This window comes from Eurosta solidaginis, chromosome 5 (assembly GCF_040869045.1).
Source record: "Eurosta solidaginis isolate ZX-2024a chromosome 5, ASM4086904v1, whole genome shotgun sequence".
Classification (NCBI taxonomy): domain Eukaryota; kingdom Metazoa; phylum Arthropoda; class Insecta; order Diptera; family Tephritidae; genus Eurosta; species Eurosta solidaginis.
Window position 1 is genome coordinate 78,928,531 of NC_090323.1, and position 24,822 is coordinate 78,953,352.

The window sequence follows — 24,822 nt, forward strand, 5'->3', positions numbered from 1 at the left end:
AGTGTTTGCTGGGTTGTTTGTTTAAAATCAAAACGAAATTTTTTTAATTTCAAATGACTTATAAATTTAATTGCTGAATTGTAATTCCAAGCAGCCTCGATTCAAATGATTTTTAAATACCCAAAAAAAAGATACAAAAAAGGAATATTCCGGGTATTTTCCTGGTATTTACCCATAAAAATGGTAAATACCCGGTACAATCCCAACTCTACATGTGTGTGGTTGCTTACTTTGCTGTTTATTTACTAGCAGCACAGTGACGCATCGAAATTGCTAACATTCGCCAGAATATGATATAAATATTACCTATGTATGTATGTAAGCACAATAGCTTTGTTATAAATATTGTGAAAAAAAGGTATTTCTACACTCGTGATTTACCTAACCGCGATTTGATGCTTCACAGTTTTCAATTTTTCGTCATGATGGCGGTCATTGTTTAATATATCGCACACTAACTACAAAAGAGTCACAACTTTGAAAAAATGCAAATGTTAAGGAGAGAAGAAAAAAAGGTTATGTGAATACGTCTGTAATGTTATGCTGAAATACAGTTTTAAAAAGAAGGATACCTTCATTATAAAATGAATTGACGAAATTTTGTTGTTATTATTTGTTTACGGGCAAAATATATAGCAATTTTGAATTATGACTATTTCTAAGAAAATTTACTACTCGTACATTCACAATTATTTCATCAAAAAAGGCATATTTCACAATAATACAAGAAACTTTACTCACTATTTACGTATAAAAAGACACAAATTTAATTAATACACAACAAAATTAGAAGTTTTTTGCAACAAGATAGTCAGAATTTAAAATAATACACTTTATGCGTAAAAAACCTGTTCACTTGTTCTTAAGCACATTGACACAACTAAAAATAGTACTCTTTAGTTGATAGAGCGCAAGCGATGCAATAACACCAAAACTGGCATAACGGTAATTTTCCAGTTAAAGAAGAAAATAATGACAACGGAATTTAAGGGGCAGTTAGAGATGTGTACTGTGAATGGATTTTTGGAAAAAAACCGATTTTGAAAAATTTTAAGTTGTGACTCTTTTGTAGTTAGTGTGCGATATGTTAAGGTTTACAATGATGGCGCTTATCATTGATTTGGCAGTCTCTTTTGTAAACATAAACAGCCCAATTCTAAACAAAAATTCCTTGCGAGTTTATTACCTTCTCCCATTTCTCGTATTCTAAGTAAAAAATCTTTGTGAGTTTTTTCATTCTCCCTTTCCTCTACGTGATCTACTGCCCGGAGTTGCTGCCCGGAGAGGTACTTGTGAAAATGTTTAATGCACTCTACCAAGGCAACAGCTCTCTCCGTGTAACGAAATAGTTCCTCTTTGGTTTTCCATTGGATACGCTGTTATACCTTCTCCTGTCCATCGATCAGCTATGTCAAAACGCCTCCTATAGCATATCCACTCGCATCTGTACCTAGAATAAACGTTGGTCCTGGAATCGGATATGCCAACATTGGGACAGTGCACCGTGCAGGTTCTTTGGTTTTGGCCAATCCTTTACTGCTTCGATCTTTTTTTCGCTGTGCAGATGCCTTTCGTCGTTACTTCATGGCCTAAGTAACTTACTTCCTTTTTAAACAGTGAACACTTTCAGCGATTTATTTTCAGACCAGCACCAGCTATTCTACGGAAAACCTTCTCCAAATTATTTAGATGTTCCTTAAAGTTTTTTCCCAATCCACTGATGACGTTTAGGTACACCAAGCATGTTTTTCAATGTAGTCCTTTCAGTACCTGATCCACGAGTCTCTCAAAAATAGCTGGTGCATTACATAGTACAAAAGGCAATACTGTTAATTGCCAAAGGCCATATACAACACTGGAGGCTGTTTTCTCTTTGTCTTCCTCCTTCACCTCCACCCACCAGTAGCCACTTTTAAGAACAGTGTGGAAAACCATTTCGCACCAGATAGCGAGGGGAGATCGTCGTCAACTCTTGGCAATGGATAGCTATCCACAGGATTAGCCTGGGTTCATCGGGCCACTTGAGGGCAGTCCGTTGCCACAACGTCCGAGAAAACAAAAAACATTTGTCGGAATTGGCCGGATCGGCCCACTACAGCATATATGTATCCCCCATACAACTGATTTCTCATTTCAAAGTTTTTTTTGTAATATCTTCCTAAATTTATTAGATAGAGGCTTCAAATTTCATCAAATGCTTTCGTACATATATGCCACATATTGTTGTCTGAAAAATCTTAGAGATCGGTAGTATATATAGTAAATTATTCAGATAAGGACCTTCTCGTAATTTCTTTCCCATTTTCAAATTTTGTTAATTACATACGTAGACGTCATAGATTGTGCAGATAAGTGATTAATGGTCATAGCTATCTCATGCAGACCACAAGAAACGTGAAACTTTTATCGCCATACAAAGAACCGATCTATTTTTTATTTTTTATTTATCGAAAATGTCGCTTAAGTATGTACATCTGTTCACAATATATATTATATAGCACATCTTGTACAGCCGATTGATTATTCGCCCTAAAAACTACCACGACAGTAGCATTGCACGCCATTCTACACATCCCGCCTGCAGACCTAAAGACCAAAAATATCACGTTAGCAACTGCAACCAGGCTTAAGGCCTCGACGCAGCTTGAGTGACATATGACCAAAGCAGTATAATGTCATCTAATATCGGGCAAACGGAATATATGGTCCCGTGCCTGAGTTTCGAAAGAGATTAATTCCAAATTAATTGAAGGGGTGGTCTGCTGTTAATTGCGTCGGTACAGAAATAAGAAGATCCTACAGGCTGCCAGATAACTGCAGCGTCTTTCAACCGGAAGTTATAGCCATGAAGAAAGCAACAGAAATCCTGGAGGAAGCGTGCTTAAGCTGCAGTCGCGTCAATACATATACTGATAGTCAGGCGGCGATTAATGCAATAGTCTAACACAGTACTTTATCAAAAAGTGTTCTGGAATTCAAAGATGCATTGGAAAAACTTCGCTCAGGCCGAACCATACATTATCTATAAGTGGTTTCCGGTCATAAAAGGATAGAAGGTAACGAAAAGGCCGATGAGTTGGCAAAGGCGGGTGCACCACTCGCTGAAACGACAATTCACGACCCCATACCTTTGGAAGAAATTAAAAGATGACAGGAGGAGCATATAATCCATCAAGAAGGAAAGGCGTGGACAAAAACGCGGGACTGCAAAATTTTTGAGATCATGTCCAAAGCCTATGATATTAGACTCACAAACTGGTTCATATCTCTGAAAAGAGAAGACTTAAGGCTCACGATGGGCATTATAACTGGACTCTGCCTTCTGGCGTCACATGCTTATAAGTTAGGTCTCGTCAGTAACAGCAGGTATAGGAAGTGTGAGGCGCAGGGATAAACGTTTCAGAACGTTCTGTGTTCGTTTCCTGCACTCGCCAGGTCAAGGCTCCAGGGCGGCAGAGTTGCCAGATCTCGAGGAAGTAATTAAGCTAGGCCCTAGAAAACTTCAAGTATTTGCCAAGAGGGCGTATTTATTCTATAACATTAGACCTGGTACCTGTTTGGGGTTCTTCCGTTTGGTTGTCATACAATATCTGGTAACACTATGGACACATTCAGTCTAAGTGAGTTCTTTATTGACCGGCCAGTTCAACCTAACCTAACCTAGTATTATAATTTATAAATGATTTTTTTTAACCTGGCGCTTAAACTAGAGGCTACTAAGTCCAACTAACACCAACTAGAATAAAAAGAATCGATTCCCAAAACCAAAAAAAAACTTGCGATCGTGACATTTCTGTTTAAATGTATGCTTTAAATATTATGAGAGCACACAGCTGGCTTTATAATGTTCGGTTTCGCCTGAACTTAGACTTCCCTACTTGTGTTTTCTTTTCAATTACCTACACTTGTATTTTTATTTTAAAAGTTTCCTCAATCCCATGTAACGAACGAAGACCGAAAATTGTCGGAGGCTCAGATGTAAAGAAAAATGAACTACCGTACATGGTGAGCCTAATGAGACGTGGAGGACATTTTTGTGGAGCTAGTATTATAAATGAGCGATGGCTTTTGACGGCAGGACATTGCGTGTGCAACGGATTGAATAAGTTTTTTCATACAACACAAATTCAAGGGGTTATTGGTCTTCATAGTATTTCGCAATATCTTAACGGAAATTCAGCAGAACAATCAGTTGCCATTAACTTTAAAACCATAATACCGCATCCAAACTACGAATGCAGTAACGTAAAAAACGATATTGGTATGTCACAATTGGTCTTTATTATATATTTGTATTTAACCTAATTAATGCATTCCACAACTACAGCTTTACTTCAATTAGACACACCTTTGGCATTTACGGATCGAGTAAAACCCATTTGTGTAAGTGCTGAAAATCCGCATACAGAATATGAAGATCAATTAGCAATTGTGTCCGGTTGGGGATGGACAAATGAAAGTCAAGCAGAAGGACATAGAGCGGATATATTGAAAAAAGTAGTTGTCAAAATATGGAACAACAAAATTTGTGAAAAATCTTATAAAATATATGGAAGGCCTAGCAGTTTGATCTCAGAAACGCAATTGTGTGCAGGATTCAAAAACGGTGGAGCAGACTCGTGCTGGGTAAGTCTTTTGCACTAAGCTAAACGCCACAAAAAAAATTGAATCTGTTACAACAACAACATAAGTCCGCGGTAAAAGTTAAGGTAGGTTGAACTGGCCGGCCCATGAGGACCTCACATAGACTGATTGAGTCCGTAGTGTTACCAGAAGTTTGTTTTAACGACCAAACTGAAAAACCCTATCAAAAACCAGGACCTATGTTATAAAATAACTCCGTCCTCTTGGCAAATACTAGAAGCTTCCTAGGACTTAAGCCACTTGCTGCTTCTAGATCTGACAGCTGTATCACTCCTAATAGCTGGAGTCTTAGCCTGGCAAGTGCAGGGCACGAGCACAGAACGTGCTCGATCGTTTCCTCCTCCAACCCGCACTTCCTACACCTGCTATCACTGACCAAGCCTAATTTAAAGGCATGTGACGCCAGAAGGCAGTGTCCAGTCAGAATACCCGTCATGAGCCTACAGTCCTCTCTTTTTAATGATAGAAGCAACTGTGTTAGTCTAAGGTTGTAAGACCTACACATAATCTTCGACACTTTACAGCCCCGCGCTTGAACCCACGCCTTTTCTGCTTGGTCGATCATGTCCACCTCTCGCCTTCGCTTAATCTCGCCCAATCTAATTGGGACGTCTACGGAGCAAGCTTCAAGGGATGCGCCCTTTTTAGCTAATTCGTCCGCTTTTTCATTCCCATCTATTCCCATATGCCCTGGGACCCAATATAGATGTATGCTTCTCCCTGTCCCGATTCTCTCCAGAGACTGCTTACACTCTAACACGCATTTAGATGCTGTGCTATGCGAGATTATTGCCTTAATTGCTGCTTGACTGTCAATATAAAAGTTAACACGGTTGCAGCTTAAGCTATTCTCTTCCAGGGTTTCTACTGCTTTGGTTACGGCTAATATTTCCGCTTGGAAAACGCTACAGTAATCCGGCAGCCTGTAGGATCTGCTTAATTCCGGATCAGCGCAGTATACCGCAGACCCTACTCCTTCCACTACTTTGGAACCATCGGTGTACACATGTATCGCCTCGTCCGCCATTTGCGCACCCTTGCGCCAACCGTCCACCTCTATTGTGGCCTTAAGATCTCCCTCAAAGTGCAGGTAGGGAATCATGTAGTCTGTTCGTCTTGTGACTGAGGACGCTATACTACTATGGCCATATGGTCGGCGCTCAAGCTGCCCCGAAGCACCGAGCCTGGTTGCGGTCGTTAATGCTTTGTTCTTTGCTACCAGGTCTACAGGTGGAATATGCAGAATGGCATACAGTGCAGCCGTCGGGGTTGTTTTCAGGGCTCCCGTAATGCAAAGCATCGATAGTCTGCATACCCCCTCTAATTTTTTGAGGTATGTTGTTTTTTGTGTGGCTTTCCACCAAACAAGAACTCCATAGTATAGAATAGGGCTTACAATCGCTGTAAAAACCCAATGAGAAAGAGAGGGCGATAGGCCCCACGTACACCCCAGCATTCTTTTACATGCATAGAGTGCCGTTGAGGCCTTCTTGACCCTCTCCTCCACGTTGAGCTTCCATGACAGCTTACTGTCTAGGCTGATTCCTAGATATTTTGTGCAAGGTTTCTCCTGTAAGGTCACCGCTCCTAACTTAGGCCTGGTCCAATTTGGGACCTTGTACCTCTTTGTAAACAAGACCATATCCGTCTTCTCCGCATTGACTTTCAGCCCGACATTAGATGCCCAGGTATGAATATCCCGAAGCGCCCGATCCATCAAAGAACTAATCGTTGGAAGGCATTTTCCACTTATGACAATTGCAACGTCATCTGCGTAAGCCGTAAGTTTTACGGGTCCCTCATCGAATTGCCTGAGCAGTTGGTTGATGACCAGTGTCCACAGCAGAGGTGATAGCACCCCTCCCTGCGGCGTGCCCCTGTCCACTGATTTCGTGGCCTCGTACAATCCCCATTGTGATGTAATCTTTCTGCAATTTAACATGCAGCCGATCCATCTGATTAAGGCAGGATGTACTTTAATGTAATTAAGACCATCCATAATCGCCCATTTTGCAACATTATTGAAAGCCCCGGCAATGTCCAAGAAGACTCCTAGAGCATACTCCTTATATTCCAGGGATTTCTCTATGCTTATTACCACCCTATGCAATGCGGTGTCTACCGACTTGCCTTTGGTGTACGCATGCTGTGTTGTGGAGAGCAGCTTTCCATCCACGTTGGACTTTATGTACACATCTATCAGCCTCTCAAAGGTTTTGAGCAGAAATGATGTTAAGCTAATGGGTCTATAGTCTTTGGGATACACGTGACCGATCTTCCCCGCCTATGGTAGAAAAGCTACACGAGCAGTTCTCCAAGAGTGCGGAACATGATTCAGTCTTATGCACCCATCGAATATTATTTTAAGCCATTCCACGACCGCCCTGCTTGAGAATTGTAGCATGGCCGGGAATATACCATCTGGGCCCGGCGATTTAAATTTAGAAAACGTCTTCACTGCCCACTCGATCTTGGTATCGGTCACCAAGCCCGGCACCACTAGCTCCGTGATCGAAGTGTGAGTGATGTCTGCTGGTTCTTCTAAACCGTCTCCCGATGGGAAATGTGTATCGAGAAGCACCTCAAGGGATTCCTCACTATCACGTGACCATTCCCCGTTCTCTTTCTTTATTAGTCCTTGGACTATGTTTCCCTTTGCTAGGACTTTTTTCAACCGTGCTGTTTCACTGGAGCACTCTATGTCCGTACAGAAACTTTTCCATGAGTTTCTCTTCGCCCTGGTAATTTCACGCTTGTAGATCCTCAGTAGATCCCTGTACTCGTCCCGACACGCTTCGCTTTCCGCGGTCTTTGCGAGTTTAAACATTTCTTTTACCTGTCTTCTTAGAAGACTCAGCTCATTGCTCCACCATGGCGGCTTTGCTTTTCCTCTGAATCTTCTTAGAGGGCAAGCTTTGTTATACGCAGTCATAAGCGTCCTTGTTAGGAATTCATTCGACTCCTCCAGTTCCTCTACATTAGCAACCTCTTTGGGTTGTCCCAGTTTCGTTTCTACATGTTTCTGGAATTTAGTCCAATTCGTTGCCCTAGGGTTTCTAAAGGTTCCTCCCTTCTCTACCCTCTTTAGTGGGATGCTGAAGCTTATATACGCATGGTCGGAGAAGGATGGTCTATCGAGAACCACCCAATCATACCTTGATATATCACGCTCGGAGCTCAATGTAATATCCAGAACATTGCTGGATGTTGGACCAATGTATGTAGGAACATTTCCCCTGTTGGCTATCTGCAAATTGGTTTGCAGGATGTAACAAAATAGAGATTCGCCTCTCTCGTTCGTATCTGCTCCTCCCCACGCATTGTGGTGGGCATTTGCATCTGCGCCTATGACCAACCGCCCTTTGCGCCCTTCCTCCTGTGCTAGCCTTTTGCACTCCATCGGTGGAACCTCCGCAGCATGGGCCATGTAGCAGGACGCCAGGATAAATGCCTGCTTATTCTTTTGCTCAACGGCCACCGCTACGAGATCCTCGGTGGTGTAATTAGGCAGCATATATGAATGCAGCTGTTTCCTTACCATTACTACAGCTCGCACCCGTCCTTCCGTTTGTGCGTAGTAAACGCCAAACCCGCGCGCGCTAAGTCCAGAAACCTTTCCTCCCGATGAGAGCCACGGCTCCTGGATCAGCGCCACGTCAAACGAACCCTCCTCAAGGGTTAGGAGGAGTTCGCTCGACGCCACTTTACTGTGTTGGAGGTTTATCTGTAGGACTCGCAGCACCATTGGGCTGTTTGTCCCCCTCCAGCACCTTCGTCTTGACGTCGTCGTCCTCCTCTTGCCCTTTTGGTTTAGAGTATTCGAGGCCCCCTTCAGCCCCTCGTGAATGTTGTGCCGTGTGTTCCTCTATGCGAGTCACAGCACCATTTAGCGGTTGGTCCTCTTCTAGCACGTTCGTGGTGACGTCGGGGACCTCCACCTGTCTTTTTTCCCTTAGGCTTCTGAGGTCCTTTTCGACTTCGCCCACTTCCAGCGTATTAGGATTTTTATCCTCGGGACTTCTTTTCCTGAGTCGCATGTAAATTTTGCCAGTGCCAAAGGCACTTGTTTATTTGGAAGATGTAGAACTGACCATCCTCGGTAGGCCGAGATACAGTAAGTACCTTCCAATCCTGTGTCGGTATGTTCGGATTCTGATTCTGCAGAAGTCGCAGTGTATCCTCCGACTTCATCACGCATGGTATCCATACCTTAACTTTTGGTACCGTGGGGATTTGCGCTTTATCCACCACCTCAAACCGCGCGTTCGTGCCTTGCCTTTGGAGGTTTGGAACGACTTCCTCCAGCCACCGCAAGCTCGCGATGTTGTCGCACGCTATCATCTTCACACCATTATACCATCCCCCCGAATCAAAGGTTGGAAGGGGCTTACTTGGTTGTTCCCGCATCGTCTTAAGCATTAAGCTAATAAGCTCCCTTTCCACAGATCTCCACCTTTCAGTAGTCATTTGTCCGAACGGACTGCTACGATCAACTAGCGCCACAGTCAGTGACTGCTTTGCCACATCACTCATCTTCTCGGGAAAAACAGGAGTCTTAGTGTTATCTCCCTTTAGAACCTCCGAGAACACCGGAGTCTTCGCGTTAACTCCCTTTAGCGCCTCCGAGAAAGCCGGAGTCTTAGCGTTATCTCCCTTTGGCTTATCTCCTACTTTCGTAGTTGGAACTTCCCTCTGACTGGCAGCTTTCGAGGTAGTTGCTACCTCGCTATTGGAACCCATCTGTCTTACAGCTTTGGGCCTACTTGTCTTGTCTATGCGACTGCCCTGCCTCGCGGCTCAAGGACTGGGTCCTTTCTGCCTCTTGAAAGCAGGCTTGTCGCCTTCTGCCGAACGTTGCCTCTTCATTCTGCCATTCGACGCTTCTTCCTCCTCGTACCGGTTGCAGAACCGAGGGTTTCTCGCAGCAAACCTTTTGAACTGCCTTCGACCTACTTCTACCGCTTCATGGGCCCATTCCAAGCGCTCGATCTCCACTTCTGTTGGGTCGACCACTGCTCCCAAGCGTTGTACAATTCTTAGTGCTGCACGGTACTGCGAGAGAGCTCTTTTACTTCCTCTGCTCCGTACCCTTCTCCACTCTTCTACTCCGTTTTCATTTGTGTGCTTCTCCAACACGGAGTTCATTGAATCAGCACTACTCTCGCTCCCCGAGTCCGACGCATCGCTTAATTCGTATTTGTCGTCCTTGGATTGCGACTCAGTCCTCCTCTTTACATCCTCCTTATTACATTCAGGTAATGAGTTGTTCATCTTGGTCGTACGACCACCTGCCCGACAAGGCGGGCTCAGCGGTCCAGTATTATATACGGGGAAAGAACCGTCCGCCACAGCAGCGCCCCTTACTGCGGTAAGGCCATAAATACTTCCCGAGATGGCCCGGTATCGGGAAGGCTCCGTTCGAATACAGCCGAATTTATCCCCTGGCTGCAAATCGTCCAATAGGCACGGTCCGCATAACACCCTGGATTAGGGGGTTGGCAGTTCTTGGTCACCGACATCCCGCCGCCCTCCTATGAGGCGAAACGGCGTAGATGTCAGTCCTAAACAGCTCCGCCTCATAGTCGGGCGCTATGGAGTTCGGCTAAGCCCTCACACCAACGACAAGGTGCCTACCCTAGTGAGGGGGTAAAAGTTAAGAGTCTAAATATAAAAAAATGGCTCAAGAAAAATTTCATATGCGTTCTGCTACCTTTTTCTAAAGACTTTTTAGAAATAGAGGACGGAAGAGCGATCGTTTCGCCAAGAATAAAGGCTTCCAAAAGTACTAAGGATATGTATAGCGATTTGAGAGTGAGTGGGTCAAAGAAGTCGGCAGTATTCCTAGGTATTAAGATAAGAGTCTAAATATAAAAAATGGCTCAAGAAAAAATTTCATATGCGTTCTGCTACCTTTTTCTAAAGACTTTTTAGAAATAGAGGACGGAAGAGCGATCGTTTCGCCAAGAATAAAGGCTTCCAAAAGTACTAAGGATATGTATAGCGATTTGAGAGTGAGTGGGTCAAAGAAATCGGCAGTATTCCTAGGTATTAAATCAATCTTTGACACCATTTTCTTGGATAAAACATGGATCGCCGGACACCGTCCGATAAGCACATGCTATTCGTATAGCAGTAATGTGGTAGGCTGCTAGTATATCTTTTTGGTGAACCATTTTAGATCCGTGCCATACTGGTGCTGCATATAATATTATGGAGCTGGTTACGTTGGATAATAGCTGCCGGGTAGCTTCGCCTAGGCCGCTGATATTGGGCATTATTCGCGTTAGGGCTCTACTAACTCTAGAAACTTCCTCCCCACCGCCCTGAAGTACACCTGAACAGTTAGTTTTAAGTCAATGATTACTCCTAGATATTTCAAAGAAGGCTTCGAATTTATTTGGTAATCTCCTATGGTTAGGACTAACTCATCCACATTCCGCTTTGAGCTCACCAAAACGACTTCTGCCTTATTGCTAGCCATCTCCAGCCCCATATTCGTCAGACATTCCTTTATTCTTCCCACGGCGTCATTACATAGTCCTTGGAGCAAATCAAGTTTCTTGGTCACTGCTACTACGACAATATCATCTGCATAGCCGACAATTTCCGTGCCTCCGGAAAGGTCGATTTGTAGCACACCGTCATACATCGCATTCCAAAGAGTTGAACCTAGAACAGATCCCTGAGGAACACCGCCCGTGATGTTCTGCTTTCTTGGTGCCTCATCCGTATCAAAAAGGAGTAATCTGTGGCTTAGATAGCTACCAATTATTCGGAGCAGGTAAGCAGGTGTCTCAAAGTTTTGTAGCGCTGTCATTATCTGCATCCATTTCGCGGTGTTAAAAGCATTTCTAATATCCAAAGTTATCAGTGCACAGACCTTCCTTTTATTTTGGCCTCCGGTTATGGCTCCGCGGGGTATATTGAGAACTGTTTGTATTGCATATATCGTGGATCTTGATTTCCGAAATCCAAACTGACCATTTGACAAGCCAGCTGGGCTTTCCAGGGTCTGCCGCAGACGCTCACTAATAATATACTCGAAAATCTTTCCTATTGAATCCAACATACAAAGTGGCCTGTATGAAGATGTCTGGTCGGGCATCTTACCAGGTTTGGCAAAAGGACCAGTCTTTAAGATTTCCATGAGCGGGGGAAGATGCTATATTTGGCACTCCGTCTGGTCCTGGAGACTTACTGTCCGCAACTCTTTGTGTTGCATCTAATACCTCCTGCTCTGTTATTTCTGGGATTTCCATACCTTCGAAGTCCTCACTTTGATAGGTCCAGTAATTTTTTGTCGGAATAACAGTTTCTACGATCTTCTCATTAGTATCGGGCATTTAGGCTGCTCTGAATTCCGCCCTTTAATTTTCGCCATCGCCGTTCTGTAAGCCAATCCCCAAGGATCAAGATCGGCACTATCAGTTCCTTGAAGCACGCTCTCTTGTTCTTTTTTAAAGTATTTTTAAACGCCGTTCTTTGGGCTATGTAGGTATTGTGTAGCTCATCATATCGTGGCAACGAGCGTGCCCTCTGTGCCCTTCGCCGTGCCTTGTGGCTCCTCCGGCATTTCCTCGTTCCACCAATATGCTCGTCTCGCTAGCTACTAGCAAAAGTGAGATCTATAATGGAGCATCTATTGCCAGTGTCGAATGTATATTTCCCTGCCTCATTTAGAAGTTCTAGCCTCAGGGGTGTAAGGCTTTCGAGAAGAACTCTACTTCTATCGGTAGTTCTACTACTACCCCTTACAGTTGACCATGCATTGAAGTCTCCACATATTACAAGCGGGTGTTTACCCTGTGCTTCTATGGTCATACCAAGAATCATGTTCTCAAACTCTGTGCTAGTCATGCGCGGAGGTGCATAGCAACTAAAAATGTATATTCCTTTGATTTTTGCCCACGCGAATCCTGCGACTGTCGGTGCCATCTTTTCCTGCGGAAGAAGTTTTCCTGGTATCCAAATTGAGACTTTCCCAGCCGAATCCGTGAGCCAGCCTTGCTTCTACTTATTTCTGTACGGCTCAGAGAGTACTACTATGTCAAATTCTCCTTCAAAATAAAAATAAATAAATATAAACAAATAAACATTGTTTGGGATAAGAGTTCTTGGGCCACTTCACAGTGGTTTAAATTGAGTTGCAACAATCTCGTAGGGCAATCTGGTTGTTTTCTTCCCGTTGTGGGCATCTAAAACCGCCTGCCGAATGTTGTCCCCCCACATAACGCACATTTCGGTACGTTGGAACAGTTCGCGGCATTATGTCCCTCCTGGCCGCATTTCCTGCAAAGTTTTGACCTATATATAGTCTTTTTGTACTTCTGGGCTATATGTCCATAGGCCCAGCACCTATAACAGTATCACTCTTGTTTCACCTCTCTGATTCGACAAGATGCTCCATCCTACTCTTATTCTTTGCACCTTTAGAACAACTTTAGCATCATCCGCTGTAAGGCTTACAAGTGCCGATTTTGTACCGCTGTTCCCTGTACGTATACTTTGTATGGCAGTTGAATCAGGCCGTTCTATCCTACATTGCTGATGGATCGAATCACAAATCCCAACGGGCGTAGTAATCTCATCGAGGTCTCTGAGCTGTAGCGTGATTATTTGAGACTTTGCTGTGACCTTCGCTGACTCATTTAGCCCTGCTTCAATCTCTGCTCGGTACGAGCTTGAGCTCTTTTAAGTTGCAGCAACAAATCTCCTTTTGCCGTTCTTCTAACAGTTTTGACATCACTCCCTAGGGATTTTAGTTCATCGCAACTCCTCACTTTTCGCAGTATTTCAGCATACGTAGCATCTCCAGCCTTCGAAATTATGGTTGCACCCGGCCTGGCTTTAATCATTTTCTTCCTATTCGCCTTTTTGGGTTTGGCTACCCGCCACTCGCACGACTTTTGAGCTGTGGCGTCTTCTTTCCTTTCGACCTTTTTCTGGTTCAGTGGCGCTTGCCATTTTACTCGCTTGTGATTCTCCTCATGTCTTGGCGTAATGTCCTTGGCTGAGATCGTGGGATTGGCTTCTTGATTTTCCCTTGCCGAATTCTTCCTCGGTCTCTTTCCTGGGGTTGACGAGCTTCCATCCTTAGCCGTATCATTGCAAATTATTTCCTTCTTTAGGTCCTTTACCTCCAGCACGGATTCTAGGTACAATGCCTTGATTGTCGAGGCTAAGAGTTTAATTTCAGCGTGTATATTATTAAGCCCTTTAAAAAACTCAAAGAGTTCATCAATTGATCTCCCTAGCTTGGTCATCTTGTTTCCGATCCTTCCTGAGGCCTGAGGATTTTGAAGATCTTCTGCAGGTCGCTCAATAAAGGAGTGCCTGTTTTATCCTTCTCCTGTCTTGCACTTGGAGTAACAGCCGGAGAAGCTTCTTGCCTGCCGTTGGCTTTCGCTACTTTTGGTTTTGTCCCCGTGTGCGACGAAAAATTTTGACCTACGGCCGATAGTCCAGGTCCTTCTGGGGAACGAGGTAGCTTTCGTCCCATAAATGGGTTGAACGTACCTTCCCTATCTTGGTTTTTATTTTTGTTTTGGTTACTCATTTATATGATTGGGTCCCCACTTGGGGCCGCTATTTTAGTCCGGATGTACAGTCACCTTGAGTTGTCCCGTGATTATCTATGCGAAGGCAGGGAGGTCACGTGAAGGTTGACGCAGTCCCTTATGAAAACTGCGTTCAGAACCAGATCAGCGTTAATCGGGAGGATCTCAACCGAACCTGCCCCACCAACTTAATGGTGACGGACTTCGAACGTACCCCAAGGCCTGCCAAGGTTGTAACGGGACGGAGACGAATGTCACATTAGCCGGAAAGTCGTTTTGATGGGGTGTCAAGCCGTGCAAACATATCCAAATCGTTATTCCAGTATACCTTAATTAAGACCTTACTGGGCTCAGTCTTAATATACTATCAAATATAAGTTTCTTAGTATTTAAGAATTAAGCTTTTTCCCTCCTGAATCTGTATCCCTCGCCGCGCAGTTGCCTTCCTATCTTGTGTAGGTATTCCCTCGGTGCAGCCTCGATGTGGGTTGTGGATGCTTAAATTACGGGCGGCATCTATTCGCCCCGTCACTGGGGGTTCACAGGGTGCATGAGGCCTTTTAAGCCAAACCCTCCTCGCCAGACGCTCTTGTGTGGGCTGCTTATTTGAATATTCGCAGCTAACCTAAATTAATAGGCCATTCACTGTTTGCCTGCCGGCAGTCACCCCCTTGGCCTGAGCTCAGTCAGGACAGTAGACTACTGACAAATGCATTATTAAGGGTACATTGTGAATTATTCTTTCCATACACGCCACAAGGTACATGGTGGAAAAGCATGATTGAGCAGTGATGTACAGTAATTACTCTCCGCACATCTTAGAATAGCAATTGCTTTCCACTGAGAGTACTAATTTTTACGCAATTCTGTGGCTCACATAACATTGTTATTATACACCGCATAGTCCGGTCAATCTAGATATTCGGTGGTGCAAAAAGTTCCAATAAGCTGAAAATCAGTAAAATTGTTTAAAATATAATTATAAATAAAATTTAGAAGCTCTTCACCATTCCAGTGTGTGGAAAAAAAATTATATCGCGCGTCTATTGTTAGTATTAGATTTTCGCGACTCTCAGCAAAGCGGTATGTTCTATCAAAACAAATTGTATACAAAAATTGTAGGTAATAAATTTCTCAACAAAAAACATCTCAATAATTTTTTTCATAGGAGCCACTATTTCTGAGATATTACGATCCAAAAAGTTGTAAAAGTTCCGGTCGTCATAATATGCACACGTTTCCACGCCACCTATGTGGTAACGTTTGTTTTTTTAACGTGGCTTCCCCAGTAGGCCGACGGCCTCCGTGGTGTGATGGTAGCGTGCTCCGCCTACCAAACCTAAGGACCTGCGATCTACTCCTGGGCAAAGTAATATTCAAATTTAGAAAACTGTTTTTTCAATTAGAAACAAGTAAGGAATGAATGGGGCTGAACAATAATCTTATCCCGTTCGTAATCTCCAAATAATCGGATGTATAAGTTAAGAAATATATAGTGAACAGATGTACATACCTAAACGATTTTTAAGATAAATATAAAATAAAAAATGGCAAAAAACCCCCTTATCTGAACCATCGGTTGTATGGGATATATATTATATATAGCTCCGATCGAAATGATTTTTACAGGAAATCTTCTATGAAATATTAGAATATATATCACGAAGTTTCACGTTGTTATATTGGAAATTAACGGAGAAATGGCCAAAAATCTTTCTATCTGAACGATCGGTTGTATGGTATATGTATATACTATAAACATATAGCTCCGATCAAAGTGATTATTTCAGGAAATCTTCTATGATATATTAGAATAAAAGTCACCAAGTTTAAAGTTTTTATTATATTGGAAATTAAGGGAGAAATTGCCAAAAATATTTCAATCTGAGCGATCGGTTGTATGGGATATATGCTATATATAGCTCCGGTCAAAGTGATTTTTCAGAAAATCTTCTATGATATATTAAAATATACTTCACCGAGTTTCACGTTTATACTTTCTAAATTAAGGGAGAAATGACCAAAAATCTTTCTATCTGAACGATCGGTTGTATGGGATATAACTGTATATAGCTCCGATCAAAGTGATTTTTTCAGGATATCTTCTATGATATATTAGAATATATATCACCGAGATTCACGTTTATACTTTTTAATTGCGGCAGGAATGACCAAAATCGTCTTATCTGAACGAACGGCTGTATGGGAGATATATGTTATAGTGGTCCGATCCTACCGGATCCAACAAATGTCTAATATAAAAATACATCCTTGTGCCAAATTTCACTGAGATATCTCAAAATTTGAGGGACTAGTTTGCGTTCAAACAGACAGACGGACGGACAGACGGACATGGCTATATCAACTCAGTTCGTCGCCCTGATCAATTCGGTATACTTAATGGTGAGTCTATCTTCTATATTTCTCAACGTTACGAACATCGGACCAAAGTTGATATACCATTTCATGTTCATGAAAGGTATAAAAAGTTCCCCTAATCCGTATCGCCCCGGGTGTATATCTGTCATGAAAAGCTGCTCAGTGAAAGTTCATCTGCCTTGCAGATGCCATTCGAAGTCGGCATAAAAAAGGAGCACGACGCAACTTGGAAGAAAAAATCGACTTAAAATCGCGTCGAAGGTTACTCGCGGCTAAATTTTTTATATTTCAATAAAAAAAACGCAAAATACAAGAAAAAACGTAGTTTGCTGTTTGTTAAAGAGAAAAGAAAGAAAATTTTGTTTTTAGTTTGAAAATTTTTTGCACAAATACTCAACTAAATTCTATATTTTTGTGAAATAAGTGAAACTAGAGGGGTCGAAATTACTTTTCGGTGTCATTTGCATTGTTTAAAAATTAAAAAATAAACAATAACATATCAAACTCATTTATTTTTGGGGGGTTAGTTGTTTCGCTCATGAAAATTGAGGTAGTTCCCATGATTCAATTACTAGAGGTTTGTTCTTCAATGATGACAGAGCTTTGACACTCCCAAATTGAAAAATCTGGACGGGTTGCATTTACGAAGTAAGGCAAACGGGGAATAATTCAATCCACTTCAATGAAATTGTAGTACACACGTATCTTTGGTAGTATATTAGTAGTGATAATAAATTTGTAAATGCGAAAAGTTTTTGGGGAAATAATTCATTTTCTTCTAAATATTTCGTGTTATGATGGGTTGGTCCTTCTTTCAGAAGTTGTTGGAAGAATGCCGTACATTAGAATTTTATTTAAAAATGCACTATTTCAAAATTTGTTTCCAAAACTCCCTACATGAGCATAAGTTCAATGCATTTTGTCATAGGAGGTAGTTAATGAAAAGTATTCTGAGATGAATCGTTCTACAATCTAACTCTAATATAGGGCGGTTTTGTGACAAATCCTGAATTGGGAAAGTTTTGAAAAATATTTTGAGATAGCATGATTTTGAACAGGCAGCCGACATTGGGTGATACGATACTCAGCAGCCGCAATGAACTGACAAAAACAAAAATAAAAGAAAATGGCTTATTGTCTTAGAACTTTACACCTACCTTGTCTTTGACAGAAGAGTTAAGCTTTTGTTCGGTCCTGCTACACAGGGAGTATTCATCTTTTTATTCTGAAATTTCGGAAAGCTCTTTTCCGTTAAGTATTCATGGAAGCGTTCCGGATAAACCGTTAATTTAGAATATTCGGAATACGTTCATTTGATACTACCTCACGAGGCCCGAATATGCATTATATTCCAAATATAAACCGAACATACGGAATTAATAGAACAGTAGGTCGACTTTTAATACGCGCCCATAAATATCGGGAGGAGTGTCAAAAGACGCATATAGACCTCGATAACAATAATTCTAAGGCGGAAATCAAAATTTTAGCTCGTTCAAAATATATTGACGAAAAACCGAAAAATGACCCCGGGTTGCTTTGGCGGCCTCCAGCCGAGCTTATAAAAAATTACCCTGGCCGGTCCACCAATGAGGTCGGATCAAAATTAAATGCGTGCAAAATCCCTTTGTACACAAAATCGTTTTCAGTGCACGAAAACATTACAAAAACCACATGAAAATTGCCAACTTCAACTGCAAATATCTCCGGACTGAGATACAATTTTTCTCTTCCGCCTTAGGATTATTGTTGTCGAGGTCACCTCTCTCCATATTTTTGGACGCGTATTAGAAGTAGACTCCTGTTCTATACTTTTACCTGAATAAGTTAACATGGCCAATGAGTACATTTCGTTATGGCATCTCCATTATTTACTAATAACATTTTTACGTGAATCGATTTAATAGTCGAGGTTTTGACGTTGAACGATGAATTTTGAATTAGTTTAGGTTTCGTATATTCATAGGTTTACGAAAGTGCACGATTCCTTGGTGTCCGTACTTTTCATAAAACCTATGTTCAGCCACACTAATAGATCATGGCATAGTTAATAAATTCATCATAAAATTAAAATAAATGTTCTAAGCAATTATGCAGTTAAGTACTTATCGGGTATTTGTAAACTAAATGCTTCCTATTTCTACTACTAATATTTTTCAAAAATTCACAAAGAAACAACACAGTTAACGGATGTCAATTCGATTTGCGAGCAAAATGGCTGCAATTGTCAAAAAATGTGTCTGTCGAGCAAACCTCTTGTGATTGAATCATGGTAGTTCCATTCAGTGTGGCGTTAGCCAATTGACTTTTTCGGGGACAATGACAATTTCACCAAAAATAAGCTACCAGATTGAAGAATGTTACGAATTTTTCTAATTTTGATGGATTTCATATTAACGGATAAGACTAAATTACTTTTATAGTTATGTTAAATAAAAAAGAAAAAATTACCGTATGCATTGGAAATATTTTAATACGAAATATCAGCCTAGAAAAGAAGGTTTTTAACAAGTTTTTCGAGCTCCCGAAAATTGCTTTGGTGGAAAAAACGTAGATGGAAGTATACAAAACAAGGGAACATGTTGACAAAACATACATGTTTGTCAATTGATTGCCCAAAAGAGGTTCTTATAAACCGACACCGCAATTTCTACAGAGTTTAGCATACTTAAACGCAATTTTTATGAAATTGAATTTTGATAGATTGGCTACAAGTCCACATTTTTTATTTATTGTATAATTCAAGCGTTGCTCTTGAGGAGGGAATTGTTAAACCATTTTATATGGAGAACATTGCCCTGTAGCTCTGCAGGTTAGCCACTAGTTATAAGAGTTCTTTTGCCCATTGTACCGGGGGTCACCTTGGGGCAGGCCTCTCCTATTTTCATTCTGTGCCCTTTTAGCATTGACATGGATGTGGCGTCCCACAAACGTAACAAATTAAACACCTACCACTCACTGCAGACTTTGGAGGTACACTTTTTCTCAACATGCCTTGAAAACTATCCACAGCAGAGGCACGATAATAGGGCCATGCCCGAACAACAGGATTTTTCATGTATTTTTTTTCTGTCAGATAGATAAAAGTCATTAACACATGTACGAGTTATTATCCACTGTTTTTCAATAAAATTCCATGTTTTACTGTATTCTCAATCGATATTTATGCACATAAATCGTGCTAAAGCATATTATTATAGTCTCAGATGAACATTCCGTTTTCATCCTGAGGGAAATTTCCATCCCGAAAACCTGCAATTGCGTCTTAAACAGTAACGGTATGGCAATGATTCTAGCAAAACAAAAAAAAATTAATAAACTTCAAAAATCCCCAAATACGTCAAAAAAATTTTAGTGTAAGTATCTTCTTTTTTATACCATGCTTTCACTTTCGTATGTCGGAAATTGTTTTTGTAATTTGACTTTCCGATAAAGTTTCGTCAGTAATAAAGTAATGTCATATAGGTTTATGCTGACCTAAAATTTTCAATATCAGCTTTTAAATTTTAGTGGCAAATTTTTCACTATTCTATATCTGAGTGAGGCTAATAGTTTTTGCATTACCTCTCAACTGTGAGTGTAGGCTGGTTCATTAGTGGAGGGAGTTCAAGATCTTGTGCTCTAGCATCACTGCATTGCAAACTTGTATAGCATATTTTTTTACAATATACTTACAAAATATAGTTTTTTAAATTTTGAATAACAAATCAGCAACTGCCAAAACAACACAAATTATGCAAAAAATAAATTATAAATTTAAAAAAGTTGTTCACGATTCGTAGCTTTTATTTTCTATAGCAATGTTTCCAACATCAAATACACATACTCCTTTACACATTTTTTGAAATTTCAAAGAGTTTTCGTAACAAAGTGTAAAAAACAACCAAAAAGGGACAGATATAAATTAATGTATTAGCTGTTGCATGAATTTCGTAATTTTTTTGATGGCTCCTTTTTAGGATAAAATTAAATACAACGTACAACTCATTGTAGGTTTCACAGATGCAGTGAACCTTGTGAATTGTCTAAATGAGCAGATGTTTTAATTATTGCCTATAAAACTATACAACTTTGTACAAAATAGTCACACCCGTTATAATGAAAACATTCATATATGTACATATTTGTAGCGAATTACAAGGAAATCCACGGTAATTCTACTCCTTTTATCGTTCGAACCACTGAACTGTCGAAGAATAAAATCAAATGTTCTGTATATAAAATGCTCTTTATTAACAGCACTACTATTGTAATATGTATTCGCGTACTTCACTTCTAGCGTGTTAAAATCAAACTGATTGACTTCGCCTTAGCTTGCGCTGCTGTTATGCTCTCAGTTGCCCCGTTCGCTTATTTCTTCCAGGGTCTAGATTTTTCGCGAACATCCTTCTTGATAAGTTACTTATTTACTTCTTTTATACCTCATTTTTACTGTTGTCTTCTATGTATATGTATGAAAGGCTGAGTAATATGCACCATACATCTCTGCATCTCATATTCACTGTTGCCTCCTATGTATACGTGTGTATATGTTGAGAAATATGCGCTCTTTATTGTGGTGTACGTGTATGAGTGGCAGTGATGCCATCGAATCGAGAAAAAAAAACCCACGAAATTGGATTCATTTATCCATTTTTCCTCTTATTCAAGTGAGAAAACCCTCACTTTTACCCACCAAGATAAATGATCCTTATTATATATGGATATGTAAAAAAATAATTGCAATAAAAATGGAAAATTTAGTGAATACGCAAATTTTTATTTATTAGTAACTTAGAACAAATTTTTTCACATAAACTGAGATTTTTTGTATTTGGCTTTATAGAGTTGTACATGTTTTTTCGTTACCTCAAAATTTATACAATTGATATTTCTTGAGACAAAAGAAGTTGTTATCTTTACTATGCTGTTTAATGTTAACAATACAGGTGGTGTTAAAGGAGCAGCTTATTGTTAGTTTTCTCATTTGATTTAACATTAAATCGTTTAATGCAGTTCGATTTTGACATCAAGCCAGAGAATTACAAAAGCAAAATCCACTGTGTTTGTTTGTTTCTATTTACGTATGTCGCGCTGCCGCCACCTTATACGATTCCGCCATGAAACTGACTAACTTTGAAAGAATTTTCATAACATTCAACCAACAGATATGTAGATGTAAAACTATGTGTTAAAAGATAAATGTACTTTGTATTTTAAAAGCACAAATAACGGTTCGCAACAGAGTAGCCAAGTTGAGTAAAACATTCATATTTTGACGAATATTCACATCACTAAATAAATTCACAACAAAAAAAATCTTAAAGCAACCTACATAAACACATTAATCATCATGTACACACATACATACAAGCAGCAGAGAGATACTCACAAACGCATGTCATCATCAGCCGAAGTAGTACTCACATATACACACGCATATTGTTACACACACGCGTATGGCTGGTGACCAGGTGGAGGATTCTAGAAGAGGAAACGTCTAGACATTTGGACAAGACAACAGAGAGTATAAAAGCAGAGCAAGCTGAGTAATCAGTAATCAGTTTGATTTAAGCACGCTATCAGTTGCGAAGTGAAGTTTAATTGCGAAGTTCTCTCAAAGTAGTCTTATAAAGACCATTTTTTAATACAGAATATTGGAGTGTTTTATTCAACAGTTTAGGGATACGAACGTAAGCAGAAGGTTGCAAATAAGCGGAATTTCCCTAAATTCGTAACAATATGATTTTATAAGCAATAAGGGTGTGTTCGCATGGCACAACTGCGCAACTGAGCAATTAAAAATTATTCATTTCGAAACTACCCACATTCTGTTCTGCTGGCTTGCGGAAGTCCCTTTTACCCATTCAGCTAATTTTTTGTTGAAAAAACTTATGAAAAACCCACGTTTTGGCATCACTCATGAGTGGCTGTTTTCTTTTTCATCTGCTTGCCTCGCTGTTGTTGTTGTACAGCAACAAACAATTATTACAACCCCCTTTATTTGACAAATAAAAAGTTTTTATTACATCCTATAAAATCCTTACTTTGCGACTTATGTTGTTTTTGAAATAACCGATTAACTAATATTTAAATATCAAACGTATTAATTTGAGACAAAACATCAATTTAGGCTGATTCCGGTGGTCCACTTGTTATGAAAGATCAAATATTAATTGGTGTTGTTTCAACAGGAATCGGATGTGCGAGACCGGGACTTCCAGGAATATATACACGTGTCGGCAAATATGTCAATTGGATTGAATCGGTTTTACGTAAAAACAATACTTAATTAAAAACTGTGATATTTGTAAAAAAAATAAATCTTAAGTAATGCTAAAAACACGTTTATGGTGAGAGTATAAACTGCACTTACAGCTGAATTCTGTTTTTGAGTTACATCCCAAGTAGAGATATACGCCGCCGATAAACGCCGCCACCGCCGCCGATTTTGGTCGTTTTTCGGATGCCGCCGTCGAATGTCAAAAATATGTCGCATATGGTCGAAAGTGGCATCAACGGATGCGCAGTACTGCCAGTTATAAGAAACTAATTGCGAAATTTAACTCTTTCTAACTGTTAAAAATTTATTTAAAAAAACAGGCGCTTTTGATGTCAGCTTAATACGGACCTTTCATTACCCAATTCACCAAGTTATTAAAACAAAACACTAAAAAAGTTTATAATAGCTGTGTTTTTTTTTTTTTTGCTTCTATATACGTTTACGCTTAAACTTTATATGGACTGCTAAACGACAAACTTTAAATACACCTCTGAAATTGCTGCGCATAAAATTTGTCCTACTAAATATCAATACGCATTATACTCAGATGTAACTGAAATATATGTCTTTATTTCACCCTCTACACTAATTCTATGTACTCTATGTGTGTCCACAATTCATCGCAACTGATTCAGCTGTATGTTATACCCTATGGCCATCAGAGGGTTGTGTCTCCGCTTTTCGGTACACCCTGTGCTGTAGCAGTAGTTATTCAACCACTGCCGCTAGATGGGTCTCCTAAGCATTATCTAAGCGAGGATAGGCGTTTTTTTCACGCGCAAACGTAAACGTATACGCGTGTGAAAAAAAAAAACACGGCTAATAAATGTATGTACTCACTTTGCATATTAAAAATAACATTAACAATGCATTCAAATAAAATGACCCAAGGCGAACATGTTTTCAAATCGCCCTCAAGTTGTTAAAAAAAAGCAAAATACCCAAAGCCGATTTTTTTTTAAATTTTATATTGCCATTGGCTGAAATAATAAGCGAAATCAGTGATGCAAAATCCTTTAAGTTCTAGGGGCATAAACACTCCTTTGAAATGATTCTTACCTCATACTTAAGTTGAGCATATATCCTCCTTCACGTATGAGAAGGGTTTGAAAAATCACTTGGTCTTACATTCAAACATCTGTTGTTTATTTGTGAAACTATACAATAGCGTCTGATATGTCAATTTTGATTTTCACATTTCATCCTTCAACACCCAAGTCTCCCGGTCTGACATTTCCTGAAGTTGGCGGCCCTATCCAAAACTAGTCCATTGGAGTGAATCACATTGATTATAGCCTATCAAGCAAGTTTAAGTATCACCTACACGTTACGGCTCCTTTTACAAATGGGAGAACGTGGGCACATATTTTAACCAGGTGAGGCTTTGTCCTTCACAAGAACACTCAAAAGCTTTTCCAAGACAGTCGAACTAATGACTGTGTGTGCTACTACCCTAACGTAGTTGACAGTCGAACTAGTCTGAAAACTGAAGCTGCGCGGTCATACATAATGAGCTCTTATATCATACCGGAAAACAGCAGTTAACATCTTTCAACTTAAAATCGGTCGACTTTCATTTTAAACTTTCGTTTTGATTTAAGAGGACTAATGAAATCAATGTTGTGAACACAAACGCCTGCAAACTTTGGTCTACATTTTAAAAATTTTATCCAGGGTCCTTGTAAAATTTTAATTATGTAGATGCGCCGAGGATTATACGATTTTCACTCATGAGTTACGCAATGACATCCACTTATGCTTATGATATCGAGGGCGATATCCTTGGCCGAATAGTCACTCCCTAACGTTTCAAGGTATTTCTCTGGTGTAGCTCGGCAGCATAGCGCGACAAAAACCTCCGTTATAAAGTCCTCGCAGCTACACCTAGAGCTTCTGGGAAACTGACGTCGACCAAAGTACATATGAGTTCGAAGTCGCAGTCCTATAGCTTCTGTGCTGGCATATGGTGTGATGGTCAGG

The 24,822-nt window shown here is 40.4% G+C and overlaps 1 protein-coding gene across 3 annotated transcripts in view; it reads left to right on the forward strand.

The window, feature by feature from the left end:
* LOC137233818 (trypsin-1) overlaps window positions 1–22,904 on the forward strand; it is a 321,955-nt gene extending 299,051 nt beyond the window's left edge. For 2 of the 3 annotated variants that reach the window (XM_067757277.1, XM_067757279.1), the window contains 3 exons: window positions 3,926–4,261; window positions 4,328–4,626; window positions 22,693–22,904. In XM_067757277.1, coding sequence (XP_067613378.1) covers window positions 3,926–4,261; window positions 4,328–4,626; window positions 22,693–22,851 — 794 coding nt within the window. In that variant the 3' untranslated portion in view covers window positions 22,852–22,904. The remainder of the gene's footprint in view (window positions 1–3,925; window positions 4,262–4,327; window positions 4,627–22,692) is intronic. The other variant, XM_067757278.1, reaches the window with a different exon arrangement.
* The last annotated feature ends 1,918 nt before the right edge of the window (window positions 22,905–24,822 follow it).